This window comes from Phoca vitulina, unplaced genomic scaffold (assembly GCF_004348235.1).
Source record: "Phoca vitulina isolate PV1807 unplaced genomic scaffold, GSC_HSeal_1.0 scaffold23, whole genome shotgun sequence".
NCBI classification, from domain to species: Eukaryota; Metazoa; Chordata; class Mammalia; order Carnivora; family Phocidae; genus Phoca; species Phoca vitulina.
This window is the reverse complement of record NW_022589726.1, coordinates 19,268,327-19,294,902: the sequence shown is the minus strand read 5'-3', so window position 1 is coordinate 19,294,902 and position 26,576 is coordinate 19,268,327. Positions and strand designations below refer to the sequence as shown.

Genomic DNA, 26,576 nt, shown 5'->3' with positions numbered 1-26,576 from the left:
TCTCATGAAGGAGTCATGGTGGTAGTTCAAAGACGGAGGGATTATTATAGTTGAAAGTGAGAGATGGAAGAATTGCTTAAGGGAGTTCTCGTGGAGCCAAAACTCTGTCTAGAAATTGCTTCCTTTGGTTCTTGCCTTCTCGGGAACTGCAAAGCCAGCTGTGGCGCCTACTGGATACGTTTCCTTTGTTGATGTAGTAACTCATCACATTCTCCAGCAAATGGTTTCTTGTCAACCAGGAGCAAGAGAGCTTGTCCCTGTTGGAAATCCATGGTGAATGAGCTGAGGAGGGGGCAGCTTGTGTGGAGTGTGTGTATTTATCTGTATTCTTTTCCATAGGTACCATTAAATTTGTCTGGCTTAATTTAATGGCAACTTCTGGGAGCTGCAGAGGCTGTAAAGGGCGAGGGTAAGGTTTTTGTCATCTGTTCAGGCTCCTCTCCTTCCACTGGAACGTCCTCATTCCCCCTCTCCCTTCAGCCTCTTCCCTTTGCCAACCTGTATGTATGTTCTACCGCCTCCTCTCGATTTTCTCCTCCCCCCTGTGTTTTTTCTTCTGCCTCTCAACCTCCTTTCCTTTCAGGTCGTTTGAGTCCAAGTTGAAGTAGGCAGCTGGTGTTACCCACTCTCTCTCCCTGGGGGGCCCAATCTGTGTAATCAGTGCTAGGGGCTTTATTCTAACACTCTGGAACCTCTTTTCTTGTTTTTCTTTGTTTTGTTTTGTTTCCTTTTTTGTTTTTGTTTTTCTCTTCTGTTTCCGTGTAGGTCTCTTTAGTCAGCCTTATAGCTAATGCCCTGGGCTACTCGGAACTAGGTGCCATAAAGTCCCTTAGGACCCTAAGAGCTTTGAGACCCTTAAGAGCCTTATCACGATTTGAAGGGATGAGGGTAAGATACTAAGAGCAGCTGATCCTTCTGCATGCCGATGGAAACTGTTTACGCATGCTAGAACTGATCACACGGTGGGAAGATCATTCAGACACGATCTGTGATGCAGCTGCTGATTTGATCCTCCACTCTCTCCCCGCACCTGCCCCGTGCGAGGGGGTCGCATCAAGCTGCCTCATCACATTAATATGGGCCCCACCCCAACAGCGTGCCATCGCAGAACATGTTAACGCTGGCTATTCTCATTTGGCCTGGCTTACCTGTAGCACTCGGGGCGGCTTTCTGGGCTGTTGATTTAATAGGGAGAATCACCAGGTGCAAAGAAGGGGAATTGTAACCCACAGACCCACTGAAAAGCAGAGGCTGCAGGCAGGGCGAGTGCCATGTAGGGGCATCAGCCAGGTGGGGACTGTGGCCTTGCCGTCACTGAGAAGGCAGCTGAAAGACATGATGGCAGGCCTGGAATTGGGAATGGAGCAGAATTTGGCATGGCCCTGGGAAAAGAAATGCTTTTCTTTCTATTCTGATTCCTCTTATTGCACCTTGTTGTTCTCAGCCCAGTCCCATAAGGACTGGCAGCCTCTGTCTGATAGCAAAGCTTTCCTCCTCACCCCCCACCCCTCTGCCCACGCTATATGGTCCCCTATCCTGACACCATCAAAATAACAATCAGGTATGATGCCAGATGACTTCTCAGCTAGTTCTCCTGAAATTTCTTGACACCTGCTCTTCCTGCTTTGGTGATACTCCACCCAAATCCAAACAGGGCAAGGTGCTGTCACCCTGCCAACTTAGAAACAAGGCTCCCTCTTTTGGTGCCCTTTTGCTGTCTCTCTTGGTTAAAAAAAAAAATGTGCATGTGTGTGCATGTGCGTGTGCACACACACACATGCTAAAAAGTCAATTTCCTAAAATCAAGTGGGCAACTGGCTTTTAGTGGTAATCATTGTCCTGTGGTAACAGAGAGGTCTGTTAAACTTAACGAGACCAAGAAAACTCGTTTCCATTCAGATGTTGAATACATGCAGGAGAGCAAACCAGAGGATATGTTTTTAAATGTGCAAATACCAGAATGTAGGAATAAAAATTAAATGGTTCCAGTGGCCCCCAGGAAGCAAGGCCGACTGGAGAGACTAGGTACGAGGCCCGTGCCGCTTCACCCACTCCTCGTCTGTGCTCCCTGGCCACCGCTCCACAGAACTCCCCACAGGTGGACAGGAGGGTGAAAACGTCACTGCGCCTCGGGCATTGTATTTTGTTAGTTTCTTCAGACAAATACTTTTCGCCACCAATTGTGTCTTTTCTGTAGCACAGTCACGGTTCGGTTTACTGCATATAAGCTTTCCGCAACCCACCTAAACCGTCGGCAGGAAGGTCAGGTCCACGGCAACACAGACTTCTTTCAATTTAAAAAACAAAGCGAAACTTGGGAGTCTGAGTCTTTCTCCCAGAAAGAAGAGAGATTTCAGAACGAGTGCAGTGAGGTGACCGGTAGGCGCAGGCTAGAGTGAGGGAGAGAGAGAGTATTCTGCGGACGACTCCGTGTTCCGGGTCATTAGACCTAGGACTACCGTGCCCTCCCCGCCTCCCCCGCCTTCCCACTGTTTTCAGCAAGGGCTGGTGAAACTCTTCTCATAAGTCCTATCAGTTCTGTTTAGAGCGTTGATAATCGGTGCTGGCGACTGAAACCCTGAGGAGTAAAAGAAGGCTGTTGAAGACCGTCCTGGGCACACGGTAGCCACCTCAGCAGCCTGTGCTCTTCCTCAGCCGGTGCCAGTGATCCTGGACCTCCTAAAGCCAGACTGGTCATAGCTGAAGAAAGCCCAAGAGAAAATGCCCAGCTGACACTTGCTACTAACTTTCTCCACCCGGCTGCTCATTACTGCCAGGCCTCGCCCGTGGCAGAAGTCGTCCCCGATGACCAGCTGGGGCCAGCTTGCTCATGAGGAGGTTATTTGAGTCACCTGGACTCAGGGGCCCTTTGGGTGGCCACACCTCTTCCCTTCAGCCCCTCCCCCTCTCCCCACCTTTCCTCGGATTCCCAGTTTCCATTCCCCAAGAACTTCTAGTTGCCAACTTTCAAGTAATTTAGGGACCAGAAGCAGTGATCAGAACCGGCAGAAAGTTTTCTCTGAAAAAGCATGAGAAAGTGAAACCTCTACATGAAGGTTTTTTTCAGCTAAGAGAATATGAGCGAAAACCAGTTTGAACCGAAAGCCAGGATTTCAAACAATGAGTGTTCAGTAAGGGAAGCTCTGGTAGAGGAGTGTCCCTTGGTTTGGTTGGCTCCGGTCAGCCAGCAGAACTGACCACTTCTGGTTGGGCAGGGGAGAGGGCTCAGGACCCAGTCCTGTACTGCAGTTTCCCAGCCCCTCTGTGAAGGAGTAACTGCAGGAAGAAAAGACTGAATCTGCCTGAGCTAACAGTCAGCTTCCCAGTGATAAACAGGATTAGGTATACATTTTATTTGAAGGCTACTGTCCTATAGGGGCATATGTTTTCTATTTTTTTGGTTTGGGTTCTTACATACACCGACACTGAGCAATTACCCTTAGAAAATGTTCAGTAAGAACTCTTCATAACCTGAATACCATCAATGCAAGTGGGCTCAACCGTCACTGTGCTGTTCCAATGGTGGGCTCAGACCTCCGTTTGGGAGGGAACATAGGGCCCCAGCCCGTCCCGGGACACTGACTTCAGGTCTTCCTCTCTCCTTCCTCAAACCAAACACCAGAAAATCGAAACACTCATGCTCTTGACAAAGGAACACTTAATGTAGTTCTTTGCTTTTCTCTCCTCCATAGTAATCTTCATTTAAGAGATTTTGCTGTGCTATTAAATTTTTGAGGGTATATAATGCTATGAAACATGCATGCCTTTTTGTTGATTGTCAGTACATAGTTGTCCATTAAAGCCATGTTCCCTCTGCCAGATATTAAAAGCTATTTGACAGATTTTATAGCATTTAATGAATGGTAATGTTCTAGGCATTATGAGAAGACAACACTGCTCTAAGAATTAGTATCCATTGGAATTTTTTCATCAGTTAAGTAGATTTGAAGCAATCTTTAAGTATAAATGTCCATTGAAAACAGTAACTTCATAGATTGCTAGACCCAAGTTTTAGTAATATTTCTATACCTAGTTTTGAACAATGAGTTTTTATCATAACTAAAGGCAATGTAGAATAACTCAAGAGTTGTTAGGGACCAATTCACGAAGTGACTGCCTATGGAAACTTGAATTGCCATTTGCACTTACCTGTAGTGCGAGAGTGCTTCTTGCCCTTTGGTCACTGAGAATATCAGCACGATGACAATTATATATGGAGCACGGTTAAACAATTTTCATTATTAGCTAATGTCTACAGCCAGGAAGAATTATTAGTAAATTTCATCAACTGTTTACTGTTTTATTCATAAAGCTAAGCTAAGAAGTTTTTCTTTGGTTATAATTAATCAAAAGTACATTTATATCATATAAGTACATTGGATTTTATAGGATTTTATGTCCTACATATCAGAGAACAAGGTTCAGTAAATACTTTTGTGTATTGATTCTGTTGATCAGATCTATGAGTATAAAAGTGGGAAGAGGTCACTTAGTTAACGAGCTAATTACTCTTCCCTGCTATAAATATTACCCCATATTTAACTGTAACGTGTAACACTGTGCAGGACGGGTTAGACTGGGTTAAGATAGTCAGAAGAGTTCCTAGAGGAGGTAGATTCTGAATTGAGATAAAAAGAAGCATTTCTAGGTTTGAAATCTTTTGGGGCCTACTTCCCTATTGCACACCTGTGATGGTCTAATAGAAGGTCATGATCTCTCACCTAAGCTCTGCTGCAAAATGCTGTCACATAGACTTGAGCTTTTGAATTTTGATAATCGACTCTCTTATTGTCCGAGAAATGATTATTCCATTTGTGGATCATCCTCTTTTTGCCTGTTCTTTTGCACATTTCATTGCTTTCTGGTGCTCCACCAAGGGGTGAGCAACTGTAGAATGAGGAGGTAAAATTCAAATCTGATCACCTGACAAATTTGGTAACATCAATCAATCAATCAATCAATCATTCTCCAAAATAACATAGAGGATTTTCTAGATTTCAGATATTCTGGCTTTCCTCCCTCAAAGTAATGAACAGTTGAAGGGTAATCATTTTACACTAATGACAGAGTTATTAAATCTAGAAGAGATTTCTTGGTCTAAGAATTAAGAAATAACTACCTCTCAATCTAAAGGCCTTCATATGTGAATTGGAGAAACACAAAACTAATATTTTAATCTAAAGAAGAGTGACTCCTTAGCAGAATATCATTGCCTTTTTTATATAGGACAGAACAGCTCTTCCCAGCCCCGCGTTCCTACCAGTGACATTGCAGTCTAAAGCGAGAACAGAAGATAAGGAAAACCCAACCCCACGTCAAGTTGGGCTCAAACGGAGCCCAGAGCTGCCCCCTGGTGTTCCTTCCACAGCACAGCCCTGTGGGCCCTTTTGATGCTGTGCATATGTAGTGTCTATGTCCTGCCTCTTCCCTGCACTGAAAAACTGAGGCCAGAACACGGTGATACTTCTCACCTCCTTCTGACAAAACATTAGAAAGCTGTGTTTATATCCATTGTTTTTATTTTAACTCCATTTTAATTTTCCTAGGATATTTAGAAAAAGGAAGACACATTCTTCCCACTTTAGAGTCACCTTTCTGGGCCTTAGCAGTCCCGCTTAAGACAACAGCAAGTGAGAATCAGGGCAGAATGAACACCAGCTTTATTTTCTGCTCCCCCCCCCACCCTGAAATGCTATTTTTATAAGCCCTTTGAGCTCCTCTAGTGAAAATTGCCACCACAGTTGAAGTGTTGTCTAGCTACTCTCACCTATAGTGTGAATCAAAATCAAAGTTAAAAACAACCCAGAAACTTTGATTCCTGAAGGGTTTTTTTCCCTTTGCATTTTTTTCATTCCTGAGCCTTACTGCAGTCAGTGATTTTTAACAATATGCCGGTTTTGGGGTTTCAAGAGCAGTGATCTAACTCAGAGCTCTCCAGAAAACGTAAGTCATTCCTATTTCTAATACATTGTGAAGAGTCGAGTCCAGCCCTGGATTGAGCAGAGAGACATCAATCAGCATTAGCCAAACAGGGGTGACTCAGATTCAGAAGCCTACAAAGTCAGAAAAAAAAAAAAAAAGGCTTAAGAAGAATAATGAACCTTGAGTGAAAAATACATCTGTTCAGATTTTATTTTATTCTGTTTGGTAGAGGGAATATAGCTTTTTTTTTCTCTTGAGCCTGCAAAATATGCATGCTCAGCTATTGCCTGAAATAAGATAACTGGCCTTGCATAAAAGAGACTTTGTGTACCATTGACTGATTCCCTGCTAACCCCAAAGGGTAGTTCTCTGTGATTTTGAACAATCCTACCTTGTTTTGCAGAGGGGGAATGTCTGTTGAAAGGCAACTGGTGAGCTTGAAATCAGATTTCCCCCACGGGGACATATTTTATGAGTTGGCAAGGAGGGAGACTAGACTAAGAAATAATTTTTTCAATCCCAGGTTGGAGCCTGGGAGAGAAGACCTAGGTCAACTGGGGCAGGGGAATTTGTGTTAGATGAAATAAATATTATGGAATTTACTAGTATTCCTCAAAATATATTTTAGAGATTTAGAGAATTTTGGTCCTACTTGTGGATCTGTCCAGCCACCCTAATTCCAAAGGGGACGTAACGTTTTTATAGTCAGAACAAGCCACACAGTATCATTCCCCTCCTGGAAATCAAAAGAGTATGCTTGCTCATACTTCCTCCCAACACTCAGCAACCTCCCCCTTCCAATGCAGGTGGTGGTGAATGCCTTGGTGGGCGCCATCCCCTCCATCATGAATGTGCTGCTGGTGTGTCTCATCTTCTGGCTGATTTTCAGCATCATGGGAGTTAACCTGTTTGCGGGAAAGTATCACTACTGCTTTAATGAGACTTCTGAAATCCGATTTGATATTGAAGATGTCAACAATAAAACTGAGTGTGAAAAGCTCATGGAGGGGAACAACACAGAAATCAGGTGGAAGAATGTGAAGATCAACTTTGACAACGTCGGGGCAGGCTACCTGGCGCTTCTTCAAGTGGTAAGCATTGCTGTTTTTGTCAATCCTGTGACGCTCAGATAGCTGGCAAAAATCGCATTTGGTTCCTTCTCATTCCTGCATCCAGAATCAGGATTACTCCTAGTAGGCCACAGAGAACAATGTCCTTTCCCAAACCCGGTTCCAGGGAGACATCTTTCCTGAGAACTTCTGAATTCTCCCAAGACCTCACTCAAAGGGGATCTTTCACTGTGCTCAGGAGCAGAGTTCTGCTCAGCTACAAATAGATTCCTGCAGCATAAGAAAGTTGCAGAGAGACCACCTTCTCTCCCCAGGACAAAGTATGTATTTAAGGAGAAGGCGCGGGGGTGGGGGGGAGGAAGAAGGTAAGTGCATAGACACCACCCCCACCAAAAAAATGGGAATTCTGATTCAGCAGAGTAATCCTATATAACAGCTACACTAAGTGAACTAAAGAAAAGAACATGGCAGTGCCAGGATACTGCCACTCATGTCAGCCCAACCCCAGAGAAAGGTCTCAGATTAACGTATCGCGGTAAGAAAGGATTTATTTTAATTATGTAGCCTACCGTCATGTCTAGTTTCCTCTTCCACTGTCACCAATTTTTTGGACTGTTTGATGAGACAGGATGATGCAATGAAAGCTCTTAAGCTTTGGAGTCAGACAATTGTAGGTTTGAGCCACACTCTGATGTTTATTCCATATGTAACCTTGGACAAATTGCTCAACTTCCCCAAGTCTGTTTCTTCATCTGTTCAATGTCGGTAATAATACCTTGCACTGTTGTTAAGAGGACTCATGATAGTTTATTAAAATTTCTTAGAACAATGCCTGGCACAGAGCAGTGCTTAATTAATAGTATTTTGCTATTAGGTATTTTTGTTACCTACCTCGTATAGTCGTTGGGAGGATTGAATGCTGTAATGCAGGTGAAACTTTCAACTTGACCTTACAGATAGTAAGCACTTACTGTTAGCTAGTATTAGGAGCCAAAGTTAATAGAATGAGCTTTATCCTACTCCAGAGTCTTTTGTTGTTTTATCCAGTTGGGGAAATTGGACCCACAAATTGAATCTGAATTGGAGCAGCTCCAGGAGACCAATGCACATCAATCAGCCAATTAGACATTGTATTCAGAGTCCCCACCTTGTGCAAGGTGCTGTGCTTGGCACTACTAGGGCCGTCTGATGAATAAAGAACCACCCGTGCCCTGAAAAAACTTGGAGTCTGGTTGAATAAATAAAACAAATGGGACAAAAAGAAAACAGAGAACACTGAATTGCTAACCCGTATTTGTTTCCAAAATCAGACGAGGTATAGTAGATGGAAAGAGAGTGCAGTTAGGAAGGGCTGCCCGGGATGGAGCCAGGATTGCCATTGACATAGGCTGAATGCAGAAAGTAGTAGGGGGAAAGTTCTGGCCTTGTGTTGTTTTTGGTTTTTTTTTTAACTGCAACTTAGAAATTTTCAGACCCCCATTGCTTATTTAACACCATTGTAAAAAAATGACTTGTCAGTGGTAGGCTAAGTTCCCAGTACCTCAGTAGATTCCTGCCACTCATTCATAAATACAAGTTTGCCCTAGCTTTAGGAAACCTTCTCAGACCCATTTTAAAGACTTTTTATGAGAGAATTGATCCAATTACCATTGTCAACATGTTTCTCTGCCAAACTTTGGTGTTATTTTCAGGGACTTAGTCAAAGCTCCCTCGGGACCTGTATTAACTAACAGAAAATTCTGTGTCCGTATGAAGCCATGCCCAAACTCTGTCTTGTGTTCACGCTGAACCTATGAGCCTGGCCTCTGTGACCCCTGCCTAGATCCCCGCCCACCCCCTAACAGGCACAGTCTAATGACTGACTCTGTTTGCCAGGCAACCTTCAAAGGCTGGATGGACATCATGTATGCAGCTGTAGATTCCCGAAAGGTAAGGATACACCTGGCGAAACCACAACCTTAGATGGCTAGAAAGCAAGCAGCATGACGGCGCTTATCAAGAAAGAGGGGGTTAGGACATGTATTGCTTGTTTGATTGATTATAGCTCCCTTTCCTCCTCTCAGTCAGTCATCGCTCTCTTACACTGGCTCTGGATGATTAGGCCGTTGAGTTTTACTCAGTGGAGCCATCTCCTCTTCAGTGCTGCTGACAGAAGTGTGGCTCCAGGCGGACAGCCCTCCCCTCCCCCTGGCCTCGCCATTTGCATATTCTCCGCCTAAGTCAAGTGGCAGGGCAGGGCCGGGCAGCGAGAACGTAGAGCGCCCTCACCCCAGCTGGCGCAGCAGCTCCAGTGGTCAGTTATGGCTGGTGGCGATGGCATGTCAGAATGGCCCGCCTCACCCCACGCTAGGAGCTGATTCTCTTCTTTTCTCTCCTATCCTTTGACAGCCTGACGAGCAGCCTAAGTATGAGGACAACATCTACATGTACATCTACTTTGTCATCTTCATCATCTTCGGCTCCTTCTTCACCCTGAACCTGTTCATTGGTGTCATCATTGATAACTTCAATCAACAAAAGAAAAAGATAGGTCTCGTCCCCTCACCGCCAGCGGCCAGAGCTCAGCTCAGATGAGAGGCACTTCTGTCCCTATCTCTAGAAAGAAAATGCCTCTCTTTCTCTAAAATCCATATTATCACCTCACTGTGGCCCTGGCCCCACTCTACATTAGCGCCACCCAGCTCTTTCTGTGGGGGGCTGGATTGCACAGTATGTGGTTTACCACATTTCCTAGGCCAAACTAGCAATTTACTAGTACCAAATGTACTAGCAATTCTTGAGGCCTTTGCTGGGTTTGGCATCCTGCCAGAGGGAGGCAGAGTCAGAGAGGGTCTGGTGACAGGGGTGAGAAGGAAAGCAGCAGCTGAATAACTGTAGCAAGAAGTAGAAAGTGTCTAGACTTGTCATTACCGACGGGAATCCCTGGGCACCACTAGCAAACTGGGATTTGAAAGACCATCCTTGTCCTTGGAAAGTTCACTTCCTCACTTGTTCCAGACAGTTGACAGTTTTTCCCAAACAGACTGAAGCACTCACTCTTGTCATCCATTTTAGAAGTCAAGTCTGTGTCAAGGAACTCTCTGTGTTGTTTTCTTGCACCAGGATTTCTGAATTTTTAATATTATTGGAAATAAATGGGCCAGTAACCAGGACTTGAAAATCCTTTCCTTTAAAAATGTTATTCTGTAGAATTTTATCAGGAAAGCAGGTCCAAAAACATGTGTGAACCAGTGAGATGCAACTGTCTTGAACATCACTGCTCTCAAGTGTACCCTTCCCTGAGGGCCCACAGCGGGGTAGCCCATGTCCTTTGTGCCCAGCCACTGGCAGACCTCAGGAATTCCAAGCTGAAGACAAAGGCTGGTGTTTCTTTGAATTAGAATAGTTGTCCCAGGTTGACCTCATTATGGGGCAACTATTAGCTAAACTGACTTCTGGAAAGGTAAGGGGGTCAGTCCCCCCTCAGTTCTTAGGTTTGAACCTTAGGTCCAAACCATAGCATGTGAGAGCCTATTGTAATTGCTCGCTCTCTTCTTTCTTCCTTTACTTTGGAGGTCAGGACATCTTCATGACCGAAGAACAGAAGAAGTACTACAATGCCATGAAAAAGCTGGGCTCAAAGAAACCACAGAAACCCATTCCCCGCCCCCTGGTGAGTGCAGGCTGAGGGCAGAGTGAGACCCCATATGGTAAAGACACTGGTAGGGTTATTGCCAAGGAAAGAAAAGGGTAAGTGATGGGCTGCCTGTGGCCTCTGACCCTCTCCCAGCTGCCCCATTCAGAGGATCTGGGGAAGACAGCAGAACAGGGACTAAGGTATGGGATGGCTTTTATATTTGTGCTTGGCCTTTCCTCTGAGACTTCCTTGGGCAGCAGTGGAGAATCAGCCTGTTATAACCACATTGGCTCTGGCACTGGTAGAAAGATGTTTTAAGAGACCACTAAAAAATTAACAAAGGAAAGTAAAAATGAAAGCTGGTCTCTTTCCTACCAGTGCAAGATAGGATGTGGCCACTATCTTCTCAGCTCTCTCCCCAGCAAGCAAGTCTTTGCAAGATATCTGTGGGAGCAGAAGAGGGTAAAACTAGAAGTCTGATGTCCTCATTTTCTGTCTTGAACGGAGCCTTTTGTAAAACAGATTTGGGCACTGGGATTTTGCTTTGCCCTCCTGTTGGTGCTTGCCCTCTAGCTTCAGAGGAGAGGCTCTGCTCCCGAAGCCATATACCCAGCGGAGTAGGACATAACCCCCAGGCTCAAAGTTCCATCTTCTCTAACTTTCATTTAAAGTAACTTTTTATTTAAAAACAGCACAACTCTTAAACCTGGCAGTCTAATTTGTAAAAATAAAAAAATAGAGCTACTTTGAACCAAGAATGGGTTTTTCCCTACTTAGCGCTACCCCTGGCCTGGCATACCTGCCTCACCAACTTCTGAGAGGAAGGAAGCCCTCAGGCCCCGCAGAACAGTTGGAAAGCCAGCAAGTGAAAGTGATCCTCAAAATAAGCACCAACTTGAGTGCCTAGATTCTTTCAAAAAAAAAAAAAAAATCAGATCTTAAGAAAGAGAACATTTTTGGTATTTCCTTGAGGTTAGAGCTTCCATTTTGTGATGGAAACGAGACTAAGGAGAATGGAGAGGGTTAACATTTCTGAAGTTCTGTTCAGTCCTTTGCATGCAGGAACCTGAATGTATTTTCTTCTACTCTAAAATACGGAAACTTAATGTGACAGGAGACATTAATAAAGAGTGATCAGCACTCATTCAGCAAATAGTTATAGATCTCCTACTATGTTCCAGGCACTAGACCCACTGTTGTGTCTGAATTATGAGGTTGCTTATGATACAGCGGGGACAGAGATAATAAAATAAGCAAACCACCACTATACAATGTGGAACGTTGTGAGAAAAAACAACTAGAGGGCCTGACAGAGAATAGGGAGGCTTGGGGCAGGGGATCACTTCAGTAGAGTAGTTAGAGGAAGCCTCACTAGGGAGGGTGTACTTGGGTAGATGAGAAGGAGCCAGAGTTCTGGGGGAGAAGATCCTAGAAAAGCAAATGAGGTTGTAAAAGCAGAAAGCATCAGTGTTGCAGGTGGTGACAGGCTAGAGGAAGGAGCATGAGATGAGCTGGATTAGACCATGCGAGGCATCTCTAAATCAGGCTAGCAGTAAGAATTTTGTTGCAAGCCCAATGAGAAACCGTTGAAAGGTTTTAAGTAGAAGTGGGATGTGACCCATTTATGTTTTTAAATAATAACACTTGCTACTCTGTGGAGACTACACTGGATGTGGGCAAGAGAGGAAGCAGGGACACTAGTTAGGAGACTCTTTCAGAAGTCCAGATAGAAGATGGCAGTGTTTGGGCTAGAGTAGGGCCAACAGAAGTGGGATGAAGTGGGTGAATTCAGAAGAATCAGTAGGACCGGCTGTGCATGCAGTGGGGGACAAGGGAGAGGAAAGCGACAAGGGTGACCCTCAGGTTTCTGGCTTGGAGACTGGGTGGACGATTGAGATGGGAGAGGAGCGGGTTGGGTGAAAGGCAGGGGAGGGACTTGTTAGGTTTGAGATGCTTATGGGTCAACAAGGAGAGATGTTGAGAAAGCAACACAGGAATTCAGAGGAAAGAACTTGAGAAGCCAAAGTACATAGATACTGTGTACGCAGTAGGAATAGATGAGCTCTCCTGGGGAGACAGTGCAGAGAGAAGAGATGAGGGCAGGGCAGACATGGCCAGGACACGAGGCTGAACCGGAGCAACTGGCGAGCCAGGAAGACCTCCAGAAGCGTGTGATGGCATAGACACAGAAGCGTAGCAGTGTTAGAAAACCTGGGGAGGTGACACTGATGTCGGGGTCTGCCCATGCTCCTGACATCCTGCCAGAGAAGCGGCATAGGGGGCTGGCCAGGATTACAGAAAAGAAAGGCGATGGCAACTTCCACGGTCCGCTCGGAGAGGCTCTCATGAATGCTCTTGTGTCTTTCCTCCCCCTCCCACCTCCCAGAACAAAATCCAAGGTATCATCTTTGATTTTGTCACTCAACAAGCCTTTGATATCGTTATCATGATGCTCATCTGCCTTAACATGGTGACAATGATGGTAGAGACAGATACGCAGAGCAAGCAGATGGAAAACATTCTCTACTGGATTAACCTGGTCTTCGTGATCTTTTTCACCTGTGAGTGTGTGCTCAAAATGTTTGCCTTGAGGCACTACTACTTCACCATTGGCTGGAACATCTTTGACTTCGTGGTAGTCATCCTGTCCATTGTGGGTAAGTGGGGCGAGCGGGGGGGAGACGCAGGTCACCTGACTGGCCTTGAGCATGGGACTTCTGGGACAGCGGCCACTTCCACGGGTGTCAAGTGCAGGCCCGGGACTCTCATGGCGGAAGCCCGTGTGCATCTCTAAGTCATCTTGGGGACCCCGCGCAGTAGGTCATGTGGTCAGTGAGTTTCTACTGAGTGTTCATAGTCGTCTTGGATTATAAATTCCCTGGTTGAAGAGGGGAAAATGATAGAGATTTGACTCTTTTTTTCAAGGAGTTTAAAGTTAACAGGGAAGGTAAAAACAACTATGGCTGCAGTAGCAGTATAATGTGGAAAAAGGAATGGTAGGAGTTTGCTAGGTTGGATACTAATGAAAATGGTCTGAGAACATTCTGGTGGGGACCGCCAGGGCTCGTTTTACTGAGGTTTTACTGTGTGCCAGGCATAGTTCTTCACTGGCATGATCTCACTGGATCCTTATGACAGCCCAGGAAGCAGCTATTTTTTAATCTTCTGTATGTCCAAGGTCACCCAACTAGGAGGTGGCAGAGGCGGAACTCAGGTTGGATCTTAACGGCAACTGTGTGACATTTTGCTTCAGCCAAAAGGCATGGGAGGCAAAGGAAATGCTGGCCTATCGATTGGCCTCCCAAAGTGTTTCCTTGCCTTCCTAAAAGGCATCTCAAATGATGAAACACTGGCTTGGTTCCAGGTAGGTTTAACTGATGTAGGCTGGCAGAGGGAGAGTGCCCAAGGCCCGCGGGAACCAGCCCCGGAGCCGGTGGCCAGGCTGGCTGAGCAAGGTGGTGACCAGGGGTGACCGAAGGCAGCTGGCCCTCCCCTTGGTCAGTGTTAGTTTCTGGTTTTCTAGTTCTGTCCGCGGGAGCAGCACATCCATAAGTGTGTTGATATATGGAGCACTAATCGCATATATCTCCCCCCAAGAAAATTACTTTGGGCAACACTGTACATGGAGTTTCCCCGTGGAGAGTCACAGAGCACATTAGGCTATAGAAAGTTCTTGAAAGTCCTACAGTAAAGAGTTGTTGAACTCACCATCCTACCTTTATTTTGATCACAACACCCTTTTTTCAAGTAATAATAATGGTATCCCATGTTTTACTGAAACATACTATGTGCCGGTCACCATTCTAAGTGCTTTACTCTAGTTATAATTCCTACAGTCCTCACAACGACCATCTAAGTATCACAAGGAACTGAGGCACAGAGCAGTGACCAAGACATGAGGCTGGTGAGCAAGTGAGCAGGGGTTCAAGGCCAGCCCCTGGACTCAAATCCACACTCCTAACCTCCCACAAAACATACTTTGGACAGTGTTGCCTTGTCCACTATTCTTGAATGTTTTCTGCCCACCCATCATTGAGTGGGCTGGAAAACCCACAAACCAAACCATGCCCCCTATTCTCAGATGGTACTCAAAAATAAAGAGAAAGAATAATTTTACTTTTGGTGATTAGGATTTTTATTAAATACCATTCATTTGTTCAGAAACAAAAGTATAGAAATTATCTTTTTATTTTTTTAAGATTTTATTTATTTGTCAGAGAGAGAAAGAGAGAGAGAGCACAAGCAGGGGGAGTGACAGGCAGAGGGAGAAGCAGGCTCCCCACTGAGCAAGGAGCCCGATGCAAGATTCGATCCCAAGACCCTGGGATCATGACCTGAGCCAAAGGCAGATGCCTAACCGACTGAGCCATCCAGGCGTCCCAAGAAATTATCTTTTTAAATTAAGAGGAGTTGGGGTAATTAGCCCTGGGACCTCCTAGAGGACCCTTTAAATGGTGTTCCTGCTCCCTGGAGTGCTGTCTACCCATCTTTCTCCCCTTTTCTCTGGGAACAAATACATGTTCATCAGACAAAACCTTACTCTGGCATCTTCTCTCTGAAGCCTTCCTTGCCCACAGACATGGAATGCAGTATTCCAGATACTACCTGACTTCTTACGGTCACTGGTTATGACTTAATTGAGATGTAAGAAGAAGAGAGCTGAGAATTCATCTTGGGTCCTGGCTAAGGTAGACATTTGTGTTTTTTTTTTTTAAACTTCAAATACTCCATGGAATTCTAGCTCCAGACGATACTCCAAGAGGCTGTCCAGCCTACTCTCTGAACTTACTGATTCTCATCCCTTTCTGAAAGTTAAGATTTTTGTCCTATGTTGAAAAAGAGTCACACATAATGAGCTTGACTGATCACAAAGACAGCTTTATGAAGGAATGGTTGGGGGAGTGTAAGCCCCAAATGGTCACTGTTACTCTGATATGTCTCCAGTTAGACACCTCTTTGAGTCTTAGAGGAGGGAAACAAAAACCAAAAAAAAAAAAAAAAAAAAGATTTTTATCCTAGCTTAAAAAGCTCAATGGGATGCCTGAGTATCTCAGTCGGTCAAGCATCCAACTCTTGATCTCCACTCAGGTCATGATCTCTGGGTCGTGGGATCGAGCCCCGCATCAAGCCCTGCATGGGGTCTGTGCTCAGCGAGGAGTCTGCTTGAGATTCTTTCTCTCTCAAAAAAATAAATCTCTTTAAGAAAAGGGAAAATAAAGCTCAAATAAGGAGATTGCATAGCCTTCTGCAGTTCACTGTCCCAGTATCTGTGAATCCTTAGGTTGAAAGATATTTCCTTATTCAAAGTAAATCCTTCCTGTCAGTGGAAGCTCATGTTGTCTCATCAGGGCCTCGACAGCAGGAGAAGGCACTGAAGGAAGAGGGCATGTCTTTGCCTTCCCTTCAGCTGCCACATCCTAACCTTTGTGTGTCCTCTTCCTTCTGTGGCCCTTCATTGGACTCCCATGATTGCTCTGCAGTGTTCAAGGCAAGTGGTCTGGCTGAGGTAGACCCCCAGATAAACGTAAACAGAAAAATCCTGTGGATTTACATGGTCACCCTCTACTTTTATATCCTACTTATGCCTTAACGTTTTTCTCTGCTGATGCTGTTTCTGATTTATGGCTTTAAACACAAAATCTAGAAGCTCTGAGTTAAAAGCCACTCCGAGAGATCCCTCTGGTTTTCTTGGCTACTTTGGCAGGGTAGGGACATGGCACAATAAGAAACCAAAAATGTCTTTTCAGAGCCAGGAAGAAGATACTTTGAAAATTAGTGGCATAGCGGAATAACTAAGACTCCACAGCCTAGGGGCGTGAAGTCCTGGGTGGCGCCGGGCCCTCTCGTTCACTGTGTGTGGATATGGAAATTTGCTAGCATTTCGGAGAGCAATCAGTAACACCTCGGCAAGTCACACACGCGCAAAACTGAGAAAAACTAATCATTCTTGAGTGGGAAAACAGATAAATGAGAACCTGTTCATGAAATGGAATACTGTTCAACCATGAAAATGAATAATCCAGAATTATTTTAACACCAGAGATCAATCTCACAAACATAATGCAAAGTCTCAAAATTAAGGTAGAGATCTAAAAAACTTGTTCTAAAAAGATACAGTATAATTCTTTCAACGTAGTAGGATGCTAGGATGCTATCTATCTATCTATGATAGCTATGGATTCATCCATAGTGAAATTGTGAAGAAACTGGAATAATACTACACCATCTCCAGGATTGTGGTTGAAGAGAGGAAGCAAATTTGGTAAAATACTTGGATCTATTAAATCTGGATGTGAAGGGCATAAATGTCTATGTTATTGTTTTCTCTGCTTTTCCATATGTTTGAAACATGTGGTTTTCTCTTTTCATCATGAGAGTTCAGATTGAATGGTAAGGCACTCATTCTACGAAGCCCTTTGAACTTAAGGGCTCCAGTGCCAGGTGACCTAAGAGAAAGGGGTCTCCAATCTCAGTAACATTTCTTCTTCTGTCCTCTTCTTAGGAATGTTCCTGGCTGATATAATTGAGAAATACTTTGTTTCCCCAACCCTATTCCGAGTCATCCGATTGGCCCGTATTGGGCGCATCTTGCGTCTGATCAAAGGTGCCAAAGGGATTCGTACCCTGCTCTTTGCCTTAATGATGTCCTTGCCTGCTCTGTTCAACATTGGCCTTCTGCTCTTCCTGGTCATGTTCATCTTCTCCATCTTTGGGATGTCCAATTTTGCATATGTGAAGCACGAGGCTGGCATTGATGACATGTTCAACTTTGAGACCTTTGGCAACAGCATGATCTGCCTGTTTCAGATCACAACCTCGGCTGGTTGGGATGGCCTGCTGCTGCCCATCCTAAACCGCCCCCCTGACTGCAGTCTGGATAAGGAACACCCAGGGAGTGGCTTCAAGGGAGACTGCGGGAACCCCTCAGTTGGCATCTTCTTCTTTGTAAGCTACATCATCATCTCCTTCCTAATCGTTGTGAACATGTACATTGCCATCATCTTGGAGAACTTCAGTGTAGCCACGGAGGAAAGTGCCGACCCTCTGAGCGAGGACGACTTTGAGACCTTCTATGAGATCTGGGAGAAGTTTGACCCCGATGCCACCCAGTTCATCGAGTACTGTAAGCTGGCAGACTTTGCGGATGCCTTGGAGCACCCTCTCCGAGTGCCCAAGCCCAACACCATCGAGCTCATTGCCATGGACCTGCCCATGGTCAGCGGGGATCGCATCCACTGCTTGGACATCCTTTTTGCCTTCACCAAGCGGGTCCTGGGAGATAGCGGGGAGTTGGACATCCTCCGGCAGCAGATGGAGGAGCGGTTCGTGGCATCCAATCCTTCCAAAGTGTCTTACGAGCCAATCACGACCACACTGCGGCGCAAGCAGGAGGAGGTGTCGGCGGTGGTCCTGCAGCGCGCCTACCGGGGACATTTAGCAAGGCGGGGCTTCATTTGCAAAAAGACCACTTCCAATAAGCTGGAGAACGGAGGCACGCACCGGGAGAAAAGAGAGAGCACCCCGTCTACAGCCTCCCTCCCGTCCTATGACAGTGTAACTAAACCTGAGAAGGAGAAACAGCAACGGGCAGAGGAAGGAAGAAGGGAAAGGGCCAAAAGACAAAAGGAGGTCAGAGAATCCAAGTGTTAGAGGAAAGCAAAAATTAAATATTGTACAGATGTAAAACTTGCAAGTGAAAGATTGTTTACAAACTTCCTGAATATTATCAATGCAGAACAGCTGTGGAGACACTTTAACCTGAAGATCTATACCAAACGTAGTCTGCTTACCATGTAACACGGTTGCATCTTGAGCAGTGACCTGCCAAGGGCCAAGGACCCTGCTCCCTGGACTCACAGATTTTCTAATGCTTGGGCAGGTGGTTACTGCATGTTCCACATCAGTCAATGCAACTTAGGACAAAACCAACAGGATACAAAAACCAGAGGAGAGGCTGCCGGGACCAGCATATTTCCGTTGCAGCCAAATGGATTTTATTTTTTCATTTTGGTGATTCTCAGAAGCAGAAAGCATCACTTTAAAAGTTTGTTTGTTCATGCAAACTATATTTGCATTCTTACATTAGTTAAGCTAAGCAGCAAAAAGAAAACACACACACACACACACACACACACACTCTCACATCTAGCCCATGTCATTCAATTGTCAGTTTCTTTGACATAAACCGCATCTTCTCCACATGGGCTTCACGTGGTTTGGAGATGGGTGGGGGAAACAATCAGGTTTCTTCAGGCTGAGGAGGACTTGCTCAGGCCGATTCCAAACATTGTGCTCGTTCAATGCGTAGAAATGATTTGCATGATGGCATGCCGTGATCAGAAGTCATGCATGAGAACCATACACCACAGGACACTACTAATCCTGTCCCCTGCACTGGGTCAGCCTTCGGACAGGACCCAGCCCTGCACCGTTCACTGTATTTGGAGAAAAAAATGGTAAGAGTTCCATACCCGCTGCAATTCCTTATGAATTCTTAGAAGTCTTTCATACACCTTCTGGGTAGGGAAACATAACCAACCAATTGACCACCACCACCAACAACAACAAAACAAACCCAACCCAACAAGCAGATGGATCCGTTGTGTGTATATGTTTAACAGACATCTCTAACATACAGCCATTGTTGCACATTTTGAAAGATGAACTACTTAATGCTGCTCTGTGTCCCTTCCATGGGGAAACTTTGATCTCGAATGGCTTGTATTAATAATGTCACTGTAAAACCAAATCCTAGGGCTAAAAACAAAAAAATCAAAAAAAAAAGTTCATTTGTATTGCAATATTTATGATGATTGTTTAGCCTTCATACTGGAGAACTGACACTTATTTGGGGCAGAGATAAAAGTGCTGTTCAAAGTGGCACGTTATCTCTAGGGGGCAATTTGGGGAACTGAAAGCAAACTTTCAGTTGGTCAGGGGGTTGGGGTGCTCACTTCATTCAGTGTCCTGTCCTTCTGCACTGTGGCTTTCTCCGGGCTCAGGTCCCGCTGGAGAGGGGTGCAGATCTTCCCAGCGGGCCTCTCCCCTCTACAGAGGGGTTGTGGCAAGCTCACGCACTGCATGATTCCTCTTTGCCTCCATCTCACTTTTCCACCAAGCGGGGCTTCCCTTACCTGCAGAGCTGGGTGAGGGCAGCAGCACTGGGGGCTGTGGCGGTGGTTTCTTTCGTGTGTTAGAGAATAAATAGTCACTGCTGGGCCCCGAGGTAGAGACGGAGCCGCCTCTGAACCAAGCCCACTTGGTTTCTTTATTGCACTGATTCTCATGAGAAAGCGATTTACTCTGAATTCTTAAAACGTCCCAGCTTCTCCCCGCACAGTTCCCTCTCAGCCAGTTGTGCTGCTTAGCGGCCTGCCCCGTTGTCCTTGGAGGGTGGCTTTGCGGGGAGCACCGTGTCTTCCGTTCCATCTCCCGCTCTAGGGAAGACCGTTTTTAGTCCAGGGGTTTCTCATCGGATGACTAGAGCTCAAAGCCAAGATGCTGCAGTTGAATGTGTCAGGAAGTCTATACGAAGAATGAGGAGAGACTTGAGCATGCAAACCAAATCAAAACAAATTCTTCCTGAACCATAAAACCGAGGGGGACTAAAAGCACCCCATAATCAGACACACCAACCTGCCTTGCAATAGAAGCACTTTGGTGTCATTGTACCATCCACCTGACTAGTTTTGCGTAGAACAAACCACGGCAAGGCAGTAAACAGAGCTTTCTATCTTGTCGGACCTTTAGAAACTCTGCCCAGCTCTCGTCAGCCTGCTTCTGCGGCCTCCTCCGTAGAACTTTGGTACTACACCCGACACCAGGTTGGAGAAGCATTTCTCTCAGTGACCCTGCTAACTGCTAGGACGAATGTATAGTAACATGGACAGGCTACATCGTAAACAGCACAAAACAGAAGCTGACATGTGTGGCTATTCTTTTTAAAAGAATTATAAATACTGTAATATATCATTTTATTTTATTGGCATGCCTTTTTGTAAATACAAATTATTAACTTATTAAATAGGAAATGGCTTCTGGCTTATGCCATTGTCATGTTTATTTTTATTTTTTATACTTTTCTTTCTTCTTAGAACTTAGATGCTGTCAGCCAATGTACATCCCCAAACCAGACAGACAGACAAAAAATTTTTTATTGCTAATGGTCTTTTCCAAAACAACAAAAAAATATATATTTTTGTTCCAATGTGCAATAAATTCTAACCACTTCTATGCAAGATTTGGCTAAACTTCATAATTGTTCTTAGGTCTTGAGATGGGCAACAGAGCTATAAGATCCCGCTCGGTACCCCCCAAGTGCTCATGCTAGTGATGTCATTAAGCTACTAGAGCATATTAATGAGATTTTTCTAAGATCTGACCTTTTCCCTCCCACCCCCCCGGACCCCCAGCAGCTATCTCCTCAGTAACACACACATGGGCCTTGGTATCTGACCCCCATCAGCCAGCTTCATAGGGAAGAAGCCACCCCCACTCTATTTGATGTTTCAACTTTTTTTTTTTTTAACTTTTCCTACCTTCTTTTCCCCTCACCCACCGTCCCTCCACCCACTCGCGCGCTCACTCGCTCACTCACCCGCCCTGCTGCACACTTCTTTGGTAGTAGATGACACCATCACCAGCAGTTTACACCGGCAGTTAACAGGCATTGGACCGAACGAGTCAGTGAGGACGTTCTCGTTCACCTTCACTGAGTGGGGAAGCGGCAAGGCTTTGCCAAATGGTAACGAAGCCGACAGCGACCACAGTATCACTGCACATATATATATAGAGATCTATAAATGTAATATAAATATTTATTTTTTGTAGCCAGGTCCTTGGTGCAGTATTTATACTCCACAATCCACCTTTAAAAAAGGACAAAAAAGCAAAAAGACATGTGTGATGCTGTTAATTTAAAATGCAGAGCCAAAGCCACGGAGCGGCCGCTGACACGGTTGCTGGTTTGTGTGTGAAAAACACTTTCCCCTCTTCTTTCCTTAACCTCCTTGTTGCTTCGGCTGAGGAGACTCCATAATTTAAAGCAGAGGGTGAGAGCAGCAAAAACGTCCCGAGTCAACATGACCTACTCCCACTCGCTCTAAATGAGCCACTTTTGGCGCCAGAAGTTGACTGGGGAGAAATAAACAGAAGCTCCCAGTCAGAGCCCCTGGAACGACAGTGCCCAAAGTTCTTTTCTTTTCCGCCGCAACCAATGTAAACTTGTAAAAGACCACTAGTGAAGATTAGTGTGTTAGTGAATGCATGGAGGCCAACACTGCTCTAAATGAGACATGATTAAAAAAAAAAAAAGTACATCACTACTATAAGCCAAAAGGAAACAAAATAAAAATGACCCTTTTTACTGTACAAGGGAAGCCTGTCTTGGTGTCCGTTTGTTGCTTGACTATCCCAATTCTTGAGTCCTGGGAGGGGTCTGGGAATCGGGACCTTAGCACATTTGGGAAAAGGCGGGGAACAGAAGGGAGAGAGATCAGGGTCTCTCGCAAAGTTCTGGCTGAGAAGTAGAGATTGGAGAGCAAAGCAAGGTCCCACCCGCTACCACCTCCCCCCTACCCAGATCCCCCCCACTCACCCATTGCATGTGGCGTTCTTCCCCCTCCTGGGCCAGTGCTTCCAGGCCCATGAAACCCCTTCTCCACCAGTCAGCCTGGCAGAGCCCCCAGAGATGACGTCAGCCAACCCAGCCGGGCTGACTTCACTTCTGCCTTTTTCACCAGTATGTTCAAACAAACAAACAAACAAAAAAACTATCCTAATGCCCCAAAGCTCGGGTGAGCACGATGCCCAGCAGTCCCCACTCTGCTAGCTAATGCTGGGCCCTGCCCTCCATCACCCCAACACATACACCAGCAGACTACGGCTGGTCTCGTTCACATTCGTGCAGGGGAGAGGGGCACCGCTCCCCTCCCTCACCCTGCCCTGCTTTGGGGACATCCCTCTCTAGGCCATGTCTCCCCGTCCAGGAACACTCTCAGGAGGATTATGAAGTGCCCACTCTGGTCCGCTCCAGTAGCTCCACTCTGGAGAGAGATGGCTGGTAGGTCAGTCCCCATCCTCCTCCCCTCGGCCCCAGCCTCCAGGCCTGCTGTGGAGGTGAGTTGCCATGGGTTATGACTTTGTGACTTGAGTCCTGGGCATCTTCTGTAATGATGCCTCTTTCTTTTCTCAGATGTTGCCCAAAGTTTTGCAAAAAGCTTCGTTCATTTTCAGGTACCCCCACCCCCTAAAGAATCGGCTGCAACTAGCCAGCCAGGGGGACATCAGGAGAGAAGAGGAAGTCTGGGTCGGGAGGGGTCCAAGGTGTGCACAGGGTCTGTGCTGTGGCTCAGCTCTGTGCTTTCTTGGATTCCCTTTCCAAGATTACCAAGATTTCCTCCACGAAAGTGCTCCTGAGGCACCCCCTGCCCCTGCTCCCCACTGCTGTTTGCTGTACATAGAGGCTAAGTGGGGTGGGGTGGGCGGGTGTGCACGTGTGGTGTGTGTGTGTGAAGAATGTATATAGGTAAAGGGGAGCGTGGTCCAGTGGTTCCAGAAAAGGGACAGAACTCCTGTGTTCCATCCCCAGCTCAACCACTGGCTCGCTGTGTGGCCTTGGGCAAGTCACTTAACCTCTCTGTGCCTCAGTTTCCTCATCTGTAAAATGGGGATAATAATACTGACCTACCTCACAGGGGTGTTGTGAGGCTTTAACTAAATGTTTTGTAAAGTGTTTTGAGATACAGAGGCAAAGGCACTAGGGAAGGGCAAAGTATTATTTGGACTTAAGGAAGACGAAATGGTACCATAAATGCTGCTATTCTGAGAGCCATTTTAAACTGCACTGCTCCAACCACCCCCGCTTCTCATCACCAGGACAGCAGGTCGAGAAAATGTCTTTCCTTTCACTTGCTTCTGGGGTTTGTGATTATTCTAGACACTTAATTTTTTTCCCTTGCTGTATCTCCTCCTTCCCTCACCCCCTCGACTTGTTCCCTGTTCCGTTTACGCGGAAATGGCAGAAATGCTTGAGAAATGAGAATGCATAAGTGGATTGGAAGTTTATAGTCTGAAATTTCAATTTTACTTTGTACTGTACATCTTTTTACTTTAGAATTTGCAATAAAGGGTTACGTCAATCTTGTTTTCAACTCTCCTCTTGGACTGGCCTGTCATTCTGTCATTGTTCTCACACCAAAGCCCCTTGGCCCCGGGGGTAGACCGGGGAGTCAAGCTCTCCCACCCAGCCAGACCCCACAGCTGTCCTCTTTGCCTTCCCCTGTGGCAGGGGACAGAGCCGGAGGGCTCACCTAGGCTCAGCTCCTCAGATGGGCTGGCCCGGCCCCAGGCACTCAGGTGGGTGGGAGAGGTTTGGGGCTCCAGGTAGGGTAGGTCTTACTGTCTCCTCCATTCAGGAGGCCTTGCCTGAGTAGGGGGAGCAGCTTGGAGGCAGCAGCCCCTGAAAGTGGAGACGCCTCTAGCTGTGCCACCCCTGCACACTCCAGCAGGGCCTGGGCGTAAACAAACTCCACATCTTGTCACGCTGCCTTACTGGTCACAGATCGTTCCCTCTGGAGTTCAGCTTTCGGCTCAGGCAGCTCTGGGTTCAAAACCCTGACTCTGCCACTAACTAGTTGTGGCCACTTTCTTTACGTGTCATGGAGAGCATACCTGCTTTTCTTGGGCTCTGAAGATTCTATCAAATAATGTGGGTTGTAACTGCTCCGCACAGGGCCTGGCATACAGTTAGCACTCACTAAATGCAAGAACTCCTGTGAGCGAAGGAGGCACTAAAGCTGACCAGGGGGAGGGCCTGCCTCCCACCCCGGGGACACTGGCACCGAGGCCCTCCTCTCCCACTGGCAGCCCCGCTGGCGATGCGGCCATTTCCAACAAACCAACGCTCGCTCCCTCCTTTGCGTATTCGGTAACGTTTATAATAACGGCGAAGGCAGCACTCTGCCAGGGCTGTGCTCCCGTCTCACAGCCGGTGGCACTGAGGCGAGGGGGGCCCCGGCCCGCGCGCAGTCGCCCAGGCCCTCGGTTCGAGCTCCGCAGACAGGAGCGGCCTCGCCTCCCCCACGCCGCGCGCCTGGGCCGGCCTGCGCCGGGGAGGGCCGGGGCCGGGGCCGTCGCCGCCCGTGACCCACAGCGTGAGCACGACGAGCAGCGCCCCGGCGCCCAGCGCCCCCACGAAGCCGGTGAAGAGGCCGAGCGCCAGCGGCCCGACCCAGCCGACCGGGCTGCGCTCGTAGGGCGCCTGGGGCAGACGCTCCACGATCAGCTGCAGCGCGTCCCAGTCCGGCTCCGCGAACGAGGCGCGGCGGGGGCGCGCGGCTAGGGGCGCGGCGGCGGGGCCGGGGCCGGGGGCGGGGCCGGGGGCGGGGCCGGGGGCGGGGCCGGGCGGCCGCACGTAGCGCTGGCCGAACTTGCGCAGCTGCAGCGTCGCCTGCTGGTGGAGGTTCTTGCCCAGCTCCCGGGCCACGTCGGGGCGGCCGCTGCGCCGCAGGGCCCGGGCCACGCGGTCCCAAGACAGGGTCGAGGCCTCCGCCGCCAGCCAGGCCGCCAGCTTCTCCCGGCAGCCGTCCGACTCCTCCGCGGGCTCGGCCGCCGCCCGCCGCCAGAGCCGGCCCGGCGGCGCGGACGTGGACCCCGGCGGCTTGGCGCGGGCCAGCCGGTCCTCAGAGAGCCGGGCCAGTTCGGCCTCGACGTCCGGCTCCGGCGCCTTCAGGAGCGACTGGAAATGGCCGCACTCCTCCGGGGTCAGCAGCTCGGCCAGACGGACGGCCGCGTGGGGGCCCATGGCGTCCAGGGCCCCCGCCGGGGACAGCGCCCAGCCCCAGAGCGCCAGCGCCAGGACCCGAGCCCGGGCCGCCATCGCCACCGTTGGCTGTGACCGCGCCGTCCCCACTGTGGTGGGAGGAGCTCCGAACGCCCACGAGTGGGGGAGGGGTGCCTGGTACCCGCGGCGGGGGGAGGGGGTCTTCCACAGGCCGGGACCGGGGCGAGGGGGCGGCCCACACGTGGGATCTCCCAGCACCCGGAAACTAGGAATCGGAAGGAATTAGGAGTGAGAGTTTTCCAAGACCCAGGGGTGGGGGACACCCAGTCCCCCAGGAGGCTAGGATCCTGGGCCCTTATATTAAAACGCCTGCCCTAGGCCTGCCGCCTGGCCATCCCACTAATGCCTCAAATTGCCAAGTGTCCCACATCTCTAATAATCCATTCACCGCCCCTCAGTCTCCAGCACAAGCCCTAGACCCCTTGCTCTCCATGATCCAATACCCAATCCCAAATTCTCGGGCTACCTACTAAATACCAAATATTTATAGACTCACCCATTCCCATCCTCCCACAGGTGCCTCCAAACCCTCACCTCCTCTTGTCTGGATTAGGTAAACTCAAGTCCCCACCCCTACTCCACACACACCAGGGCCCCACTCCCTAACCTTGTTTCCTTTCCTGACCAAGCTTGGTTCTGGCTCTCCTTTGGATCTTGGCCTGCACTCTCTTCTGCCTTGGTCATTCCTCAGCTGACAGGTACCTTTTGGGAAGCCCTCCCGGACTCCACTACACACCCTTCGCCCCTCTCCATTAGGTACCCCTCTTATCTACTCCTACACTACGCTGCTCCTCTGCCTTTTTCTGTCTCCTCCATTCCACTGTAAGGTCCATCTGCTGTCCCCGCAGCAACTAGCACAAAGTAGGTGTTCAGTAAAGATTTGTTGGATCCGTGTATGAATTCTTAACTTGCAAATCAGGCCATGTCCACAGGCCACCAACCCCCTTTCCTCCAAGCACACACGTGACTTTCATCTCCAAGCCTCAGCTCTTCCCCGGGGCACGAAAGCTCCTCAGGGTGCAAGTGGTCCAGCCTCACTTCCTCCAGCCCTCCCACCCCTGCCCTCACTTTATGCTCCTGTAACAAATCACACCTACGGTGCTTTCCAGCTGCCCCCCCCCCTCCC

The 26,576-nt window shown here is 47.7% G+C and overlaps 2 protein-coding genes across 5 annotated transcripts in view; one reads left to right on the top strand and one right to left on the bottom strand.

The window, feature by feature from the left end:
* The window catches only part of SCN8A (sodium voltage-gated channel alpha subunit 8), a 177,579-nt gene extending 155,658 nt beyond the window's left edge, over positions 1 to 21,921 (top strand). For all 4 annotated transcript variants that reach the window (XM_032420680.1, XM_032420679.1, XM_032420678.1 and 1 more), the window contains exons 21-27: positions 766 to 888; positions 6,729 to 7,013; positions 8,868 to 8,921; positions 9,381 to 9,518; positions 10,540 to 10,644; positions 12,995 to 13,265; positions 17,111 to 21,921. In XM_032420680.1, coding sequence (XP_032276571.1) covers positions 766 to 888; positions 6,729 to 7,013; positions 8,868 to 8,921; positions 9,381 to 9,518; positions 10,540 to 10,644; positions 12,995 to 13,265; positions 17,111 to 18,258 — 2,124 coding nt within the window. In that variant the 3' untranslated portion in view covers positions 18,259 to 21,921. The remainder of the gene's footprint in view (positions 1 to 765; positions 889 to 6,728; positions 7,014 to 8,867; positions 8,922 to 9,380; positions 9,519 to 10,539; positions 10,645 to 12,994; positions 13,266 to 17,110) is intronic.
* Positions 21,922 to 24,589: 2,668 nt separating this feature from the next.
* Positions 24,590 to 25,486, bottom strand: LOC116642613 (transmembrane and death domain protein 1-like). The gene is made up of 2 exons (XM_032421093.1): positions 24,997 to 25,486; positions 24,590 to 24,945 (listed from the first exon to the last, which is right to left on the bottom strand). The coding sequence occupies exons 1-2, from the start codon at positions 25,484 to 25,486 to the stop codon at positions 24,590 to 24,592; spliced, it is 846 nt and encodes a 281-aa protein (XP_032276984.1).
* Positions 25,487 to 26,576: the final 1,090 nt, after the last annotated feature.

Bases quoted from the DNA above. Each gene is read 5' to 3' on its own strand.
- LOC116642613 (XM_032421093.1), bottom strand. From the start codon at position 25,486: ATGGCGGCCCGGGCTCGGGTCCTGGCGCTGGCGCTCTGGGGCTGGGCG. The intron at 24,946-24,996 runs GCCCCGCCCCCG...CCGCGCCCCTAG, and splicing joins GCCGCCCGGCCCCGCCCCCG to CCGCGCGCCCCCGCCGCGCC.